Genomic DNA, 8,706 nt, shown 5'->3' on the forward strand with positions numbered 1-8,706 from the left:
AAAAAAAAAGATAGAAAAGCAGCGTACACCTCACATATTTATTTCTCACAGTTGCGCACACATTTGGCTGGCATGCAGAAGCACCGTCTGTGTGTCGAGGGTGCGAGCCGCAGCTTCAGCTGCTCAGGTAGAGAGGCTGTGTAGCCTGTAGGGTTGGGTACCGAAACTCGGTACTTTTTGTACTTGGTACCGATTCACGTCGGTACTACAGAGTACCGATTCACTTAAAATTAATCGGTGCCAAATTTCGGTACCTGAGGTGGAGGCGGAGCGAGAGCGCATGACTCGCACCTCAGACTCAGCAACAATGGCGACAAAAAAAATGTGCAGACAAAAGTTAACGTGCAGCACTGTTCCTAAATGTTCTCAAACAAATGTTGTAACTGAGAAGTTTAGACTATGGGCCTGAACGACACATAGTGCGTCCAAATTCACACCCGTTCTTCTCTGTAGATTTTCTCCGCGACCGTGCGTCATAGCGAGAAGCCATGCATATCACGTGAAACGGCAGAACTGTAGCTTTCCGACAAGGCCAAGCACTTGTCGGTAATCCAATGTTTTCACAGCGAAAAAAAAGGATAAAGTTACAATAAAATGATGTATAACAGAGCTTTCATACAGCTTTGCACACACATTACTGTTGGATGGATTACTCGCGAACGCAGGCTCGCACAGAAATGGCACGCATATCAGATGAAAGCGCAGGACTAGAGCTTTCCAATGTTACCACACATCATTGTGCTGTCATCCCATCATGCTATAAATCCAGATCAATTGTCTACAAAATAAAAACCTGACGAATTTCTTTACAATCCATTATACAGATCTTGTTATCAGTCACTTCATATAGTGAGGAATATCGTATCTTACCACGTCTTAGGCTTGCGTGTGTTTCTCCCTGTCTATCCACATTTGTAGTCCGGCTTTCAAGATGCAAATATCTCCATATTGTCCAGTTGACACTCCCAGACAACAGTAGCCTAATTATGCATGCTGACAGGGCCATAGTCACCATATACATTGAGGGGGACACGTGCCCCCCCACCAATGCCCAAAATGTCTCCCCAATATATAACTGAGACTGAAAAACAACAACAGACTTTGTTTACTGCAAACAAAGTGGCAAATATTATCTTGGAGGACATCATTGCACTTGGTTGACTATTTTTCTATGATCTTAGATGTAAATATTGCATGTTTCTTTCAGATAAAACACATTTTTGACTTGTGAATGAGTCAATGGAATTTCATGCATTAATGAAAAAATACTGGCAATCATGTCTGCCTGGCACAAACCACATGTTTTGGACAATTGTGAAGTGACAGAATGTCCCAGCATCATGGTTCTTATATTGCCAGATTCAAGAGAGTCTCCCCTCTTCATATTTTGTAGAATATGTCAACTTCCAACTTGCTATGGTGAGATACATGTAAACATGTAAGAATTTAGGCACACAGATTTGTTTTTTTCATTGATATAAAAATTTATATAAAATACAGGTACATAGAAGGACATGGAATGATGGCAAATCTGGTTAGCCCAGATTGTCCTGAAAAAAACCCAAGATATAGCATGTGTATGTAGCCTTTATAATGACTGTGATATGAGCTTAAAAGTAAAGGCAGTAAAAATAGACCAAAAAGGCCTAGGGCCCATAGAGTTAAAAAGAACCGAAATAAGGTACCGTTTGGTACCAGTACCGAATTCCAGATACCGGTACCGGTACCGTATCGGTTCAATTATGAACGGTACCCANAGCTTAAAAGTAAAGGCAGTAAAAATAGACCAAAAAGGCCTAGGGCCCATAGGGTTAAAAAGAACCGAAATAAGGTACCGTTTGGTACCAGTACCGAATTTCCAGATACCGGTACCGGTACCGTATCGGTTCAATTATGAACGGTACCCAACCCTAGTAGCCCAGTGTGTTTTTTCGCTGATTCGGTTCTGCAGGTTCTCTGCTGGTACACTGGAGACGGGGATCAAGCAGTTTGTCTCACTCGGGATAGATTGTGCTTTTTTGGTTCATAGTTTTTGATTGACGTGCGATTTATTCGCGTTAAGAGGGGATTATTTTTACCGGCAATTACCGGATAACGGAAACGTGGGCACAGTTATCTATATAAAATACACAGACTAACTAACTAACTAACTGATTGACTAACATAAACAATTGAAAATTGAAAAAAATTAGCTTGCATCGTTAGATCCGGTAAGGGAAAGCGGCTGACTGGACGTCACACACAAAAACACGGAAGTTGATCACTATTTCCTTTCGTGTTTGAAAATAAGGTGGATACTTCAGGATTTATCCTGGCTTCATATGAGCAGAGGAAATCTCCGCTAGTTGCTAGGCTAATGTATACAATGTAAAATGCCATAGGCTGGCGCTGATAACGTTAGCATGTTGTATTTGTTTGGAAAACGTGTTTAGTATAACACAGTTGTTTTGTCGGTGAATGTTGTGAGTTGTAATGGAGCCAAATTATGTGCCGTTACCTTTGTTACATGTTGCTGTTGTCCCTGGTATTATATGAGAAGAGGAAAAGATCGCTAGACGCTAGGCTAATTTATACAATGTAAAATGCCATAGACTTGTGCTAATAACGTTAGCATGTTTTATTGGTGGGGGAAATGTGTCCAGATAAAGAGTGTTTGTCTGTCAGTTCTGCGATTTATAGTGAAGCTGATTTGCTTACCTGTGTTTGAAATTGTCTCTATTAATCCGTATTTAATGTGTTTTGAATCAACAATATAAATAAAGTTTGATTTGAACTAAACTTTACAGCACTTAACACAGTCCTCCACCGCCGACTAGCGTTTTGTTGGTGTAACTGCAGAGTGACACAGACACCACCGCAGAAGTAAAAATAACGTGCAGATTTTTTTCCCCCCATGACTAATCGATAGTTGACGATTATGTGCGACTTTAGTCGACCAAGATTTTCTTTGGTTGACTACAGCCCTACTTGGTGTATTGGTGCATAACAAAGAATATAAAATATATAAAAATATAGAGAAATTAGAAGCATACATATTAAAAGGAAATACTATATACAATTAAATATAAAATCTGAATGCAAATAACAATAATAATAGAATATAAAAAATATGTACACTGTAAACATGAATAGAGTTGTGTGCAAATAACAGTTAATAATAATAACAGATTTCTTTTACTCTTTTACTGGTGGTTCAATATGTATGTAATATTTTTGTTGTATGTTTTTATTCTGTGAAGCACTTTGTGCTGCAATGTATGAAAAGTGCTATACAAATAAAGTTTGATTGATTGATTGATTGAACAGTTGTGCAAAGTACAGATGTGCAAAATCAACAGAATGCAGTGTGTGACAGGTGAATGACCAAGATGATGAAGAGATGTCCGACTGTGTGTTACAGGGAGGGTGGGGGGCAGAGTAGCTGAGGGTCTCTGGTCAGCTGCAGATGGATTCAAATAAACACTCTAGAGAAAGGATCAGCACTCAGTTAATAACCCCCTAAGCCCTATGATAAGCTATTATGGCAAGGCTTAACTATACAGACCAGTGAGCGGCGATAACTAACATGTCTTTGGGGTCATCAGGTGGGAACCTCCTTTCACCAGTGTTTCATCTAGTTGGTCCCATGACACCTCCAGGAGGCCAGACACTGATCTCTGACTGAAAGAAACTGTTTTTGTGGCGTGAGGTTTTGGTCCTGATTAGTGTTGTCACAATACCAAAATCTTTGTTTCGGTACCAATACCAATATGAATTTCGATACTTTTCGATACTCTTTCCTTTTCCTAAGGAAAAGTCCTTTTGGCTACAAACCTTTGGAACAATAAATAGTAGGGGTGTAACGGTACCAAAAAATCATGGTTCGGTAAGTACCTTGGTACGGACGTCACGGTTTGGTTGCTCAAATGTTTCACCAAGTTGGTGTTGTCTCGTGTTGTCTTCCTTTGCGAGGCAGACTTTCTCTTGTCTTTTTTCACGTACACCAGCTGCAAATGTTGATACAGGTGTTGTCATACACACCACTTGTGCAATATGTGCTCCAATAGGGACAAGGGAGGCGTTTGTGTGCATAAATGAATTAAATGAATGAATTAATTGAATCAATTTAAAAAGTACCGGTATTTTCCAAATGCAGTATAGTACCGTTTGGAATACTCTAGTACCACGGTACTATTTTAGTACCGGTATACCGTGCAACACTAGTCCTGATGGACCGCAGCCTCCTGCCAGAGGGGAGAGTCTCAAAGAGTCTGTGTCCAGGGTGGGAGGGATCAGCCACAATCTTTCCTGCACACCTCAGAGTCCTGGAGGCGTACAGGTCCTGGAGGGAGGGCAGATTGCAGCCAATCACCTTCTCGGCAGAGCGAATGATACGCTGCGGTCTGCTTTTGTCCTTGGCAGTGGCAGCAGTGTACCAGATGGTGATGGAGGAGGTGAGGATGGACTCAGTGATGGCAGAGTAGAAGTGCACCATCATTGTCTTTGGCAGGTTGAACTTCTTCAGCTGCCACAGGAAGTACATCCTCTGATGTGCTTTCGTTATAAGGGAGCTGATGTTCAGGAGCTTGACGGACTGATGACTGGAGATGCAGCTGTTGGTGTACAGGGAGAAGAGCAGAGGAGAAAGAACACAGCCTTGGGAGGATCCAGTGTTGATAGTCTGGGTGTCAGAAACATGTCTCCCCAGCTTCAACTGCTGCCAAACACAAATCTAGTGAAACTTTGTAGAAATGAAATAAAGTATGCAGCGGCTGCCCGCGCCAGGAAGTGCGGAACGCTGCAAGTGTGTGTTCCACCAATCAGCGTTCTTCAGCGTACAGTCCCGCCCCTCAAGAATTCCGGGTAATCTGAAAAGTCCTACCCCCCTACTGGTACTTTTTTCAGGGAAAGTTTGGGGTTGAGGGAAAGTTTTATACCCAGGTAATTTCGGTGCAAACGCTCTGAGGTTTTTCGGGTAAATGAAAAAGTTCCTGCAGTGGAAAAGGGACTTATGTAACTGTTCAGATCAATGTGTCGTTACACCCCTGGTATTAAAATTTGATTTGTATTTGACTTTTCTGTAGATATTCTTTAGCTGCACACAGTCTGTAATAACGATACAGAACAAATCAGAGACACTGTCTCTGTTTATGGTTCAAAGCAGCCTGGATTTAAATAAAATGTGTTTTTACAGGCTGAAGTTATGTTTGCTGTGGTTAATAACTTCTCTCTTCCTCGTCGTTACCAGGAGTCATCACTACCATCTCAAAGCTGACCAAGATGTGTGTCTTGAGACTGACTCCAGACAACCTGTTCTTCATTCTGTCTGGTAAAGTGGCCAACGGAGGTGTCAGCATGTGGTGTGAACTATCACAGGTAAGAGTTCCAGTTCGGCTCCATGTTTGCCAACAGGATGGAGACGGATTAGGCAGGAGCTTGAAAAAAAAGAAAGATGAATTGTGAGGGAGACACCTGATTAGGTCTTTAAATGTAACTTTGTCTGTGTTTTTATGCTTCTGTGCCGGCAATAGCTGTGGCCGGAGGCATTATGTTTTCGGGTCGTCTGTCTTTCCGTTTCATTCTCGTGAGCGCAGTATCTCAAGAACAACTTGAGGGAATTTCTTCAAATTTGGCACAAACTTCTACTTTGACTCACTGATGAAGAGATCAGATTTTGGTGGTCAAAGGTCAAGGTCACTTTGACCTTGTGTCCGTGTCATTCTCGTGAATGCAATGATATCTCAAACGTCCACTTGAACTCAACAATGAACTGATTTCAATTTGGTGCTCAAAGGTCACTGTGACCTTGCGTCCGTCTCAATTTGTGAACGCAATATCTCAAGAAGGCCTTGAGTAAAATTCTTCAAATTTGGCAGAAACGTGTACCTGGAGTCAAGGATGAATTGTTCAGAATTTGGTGATCAAAGGTCAAGGTCACTTCGACCTTGCGTCCCTCTCATTCTCATGAATGCAATGTCTCAAGAAGACCTTGAAGAAATCTCTTCAAAGTTGGTGCAAACTTCCACTTTGATTAATGATGAAGAGATTTTGGTGGCCAAAGGTCAAGGTCAATGTCACCTTGCATAGGTTTCATTCTTGTGAATGTGATATCTCTCTTTTTTTTTTCAATTTTGGCACGAACATCCACTTGGACTCAGATTTTGGTGGTCAAAGGTCACTGTGACCTTGTGTATGTGTCATTTTTGTGAACGCGACATCTCAACAAGGCCTTGAGGAAAATTCCTCAAATTTGACACAAACGTCTACCTGGAGTCAAGGATAAATTTATTAGGAATTGGTGATCAAAGGTCAGGGTCACTGTGGCCTTATCTGTCTCATTCTCCTCAACGTGATAACTGAAGAATGTGTTGAGGGAATTTCTTTAAATTTGGCACAAACTTCCTCTTGGACTCAACGATGAAGAGATTAGATCTTGATGTTTAGGTCAAGGTCACTGTGTCCTTGCATCTGTCTCACTCGTGAAAAGGATATCTCAAGAACAGCTTGAGGGAATTTCTTCAAATTTGGCACAAACATCCACTCTGAGTCAAGGATAAACTGATGAGAATTTGCTGATCCAAGGTCAGAGGTCAGTGTGACTTCACAACACATGTTTTGGGCCGTAACTCAAGAATTAATTTACTACTTATGACAAAATATCACACAAATGTCTAATAGGATAAAATTATGAGGTGCTGAAATTTTATATTGAAAAGGTCAAAGGTCAACTTCACTGACATCTTCATGTTTTATGATTTGGGCTAAGTGAGCCTTTACTCTTCCAGCCGATCCTGTCAGTGTGTCCTTGCTCCCTGTAGGCCAACTTTTTTGATGAGTACCAGATGGAGGGCGTGTCCTCAGAAGACAATGAGATCTGTCTGGAGGTGACTCCAGAGAACCTGTCCAGAGCCCTGAAGACGGTCCAGAGCGCCAAGGCCGTCAAAGTTAAACTGACCAAGAAGCACTGCCCCTGCCTTACCATCGCCGCCGAGCTGGTGAGACTGTAAACATGAAAACTCAGCAGTATCATGCAGTAGTATGCACGCCACCACACTAAGTAATGTACTAGGGCAAATCAAAGAAAGAAAAATTTTGGGAGGGGGGGGTTCTTGATCGGAATCGTCTAAGGACAGAGGGCGCCAGATGCTGCACTGATTGTAAAGAGGCAAATTTGTGATATTATGAATTTTAACTGTACATGTTTTGTACAAAATTAAAATTAAATTATTGACACTGAAATAAAAAAACTAAACAGAGAGGCACTCATGCGGACAGCTAAGTATTCTCTTCCTGTTTTCAACAGCTGTCATCACTAGAACAACCATAGATGCATTCAGCTGAAAGTCACCAGTTAACAGATTCACTCGTTAATCAGTAACTCTGGTCTGGTTACAGTACTTTTCCACACACATACATACACACATACCAAACGCCACCAGACTGCGTCACATACATACATAACCCGTCTTAAAGGGGAAGACTGGCCAGTAACATTAGCCTTGGCAAGTGAGAGCCTTGCTCGAGGAGTTGTAGCATGACATGTTTGAGGTAATTTGCATGACTTGACATTACACATTCTGCATGCACACATCACAGTGTTGATGCTGAAACAATATATGTAGTGAAGAGTGAGGCTCCAGAGGAGCTTTGTCAAGACTAACCGAGTGATATCCTGTCCAGCCCACCCTGTCCAGCATCAGTCGAGTCGTCACTCATGATGTCCCGGTTGACATCATCCCCCGGAGACTCTGGCACGAGTTCAAAGAACCAAGCATGCCAGACTTCGATGTAAGTAGCATTTCTATACAGTGCAGCACACATCTAACCAAACACTAGAGACATTATCGGTTTTTATAGGACAGTTCCTCTTAAATTAGTCTTTCATTACAAGTCACGTGAAGGCATCTTCGACATGTTCTATGATGTTATGTATGTTCTTGCAGGTCAGTATCTACCTGCCTCCTCTGAAGACAATTAAGAACGTTGTGGACAAAATGAAGAACCTCTCCAACTTCCTGGTAGCATCATATTACTTCAAACTTCACTCAGGTTAAGGTTTGGCAATTTAGGGTGTTCTCAAACCTGAAAAAACTGATCCATGCAAATTTAAAACAAGGAAAAGTATTAACATTTTCTTAAATATGGAGTTTAGAGGCCTTAATTAAACCTAAAATCACGTCATGGTTTAGAAATGGAAAGCACCACAACTTGTCACGAGACCAAGTGAATGGAGATTACTTTATTCTTTGTTTTTTTTAATAAGATTACCTGCATCTTATTTAAAGCCCCATTCAGACAGGTTTTTTTCTGTGAAGGTGGGCTGTTTTTAATATTCCATCTGCTGGTCAGTGATTTTACCCCACTGACTTTTGTATATCAACTACTCACCCCATGTTATCTTGAATTCATGAAGGAAACTTTTTTTTCTCGCATGCCTTCATGGTGACCAGGGAATCGAAAAACAAAGAGAATTCTTGATGACTTGGGGCTCTAGTTTCCTGGCGCAGCGCAGGTGGCGCAGGGTGGCGAACCCCGCGCAGAGCTAGTTTTGAGCAGCACAACCCGGTAGTTTTGGCAGACCGAGGTGCGCTGAGATGGGTGTGGCGGCGCAGCAGGGGGAGGTGTCGACAGATCCAGCTTGGCGCAGTGACAGTTTCGTGCCAAAAGGCTTCGCCGAAGGTGCGCTAAAAGCTCGCCATCTGAAACCAGGTCTACTGTCAGCGCAGG

The 8,706-nt window shown here is 42.0% G+C and overlaps 1 protein-coding gene across 2 annotated transcripts in view; it reads left to right on the plus strand.

Annotated features, from left to right (window-relative positions):
- hus1 (HUS1 checkpoint clamp component) overlaps positions 1–8,706 on the plus strand; it is a 21,649-nt gene that overhangs the window by 1,956 nt on the left and 10,987 nt on the right. Inside the window, exons 2-5 of one of the 2 annotated variants that reach the window (XM_050056519.1) lie at positions 5,228–5,355; positions 6,798–6,974; positions 7,660–7,767; positions 7,923–8,000. In XM_050056519.1, coding sequence (XP_049912476.1) covers positions 5,228–5,355; positions 6,798–6,974; positions 7,660–7,767; positions 7,923–8,000 — 491 coding nt within the window. The remainder of the gene's footprint in view (positions 1–5,227; positions 5,356–6,797; positions 6,975–7,659; positions 7,768–7,922; positions 8,001–8,706) is intronic. The other variant, XM_050056520.1, reaches the window with a different exon arrangement.

The sequence above is a fragment of the Epinephelus moara genome, chromosome 11 (assembly GCF_006386435.1).
Source record: "Epinephelus moara isolate mb chromosome 11, YSFRI_EMoa_1.0, whole genome shotgun sequence".
In the NCBI taxonomy this organism is placed as follows: domain Eukaryota; kingdom Metazoa; phylum Chordata; class Actinopteri; order Perciformes; family Serranidae; genus Epinephelus; species Epinephelus moara.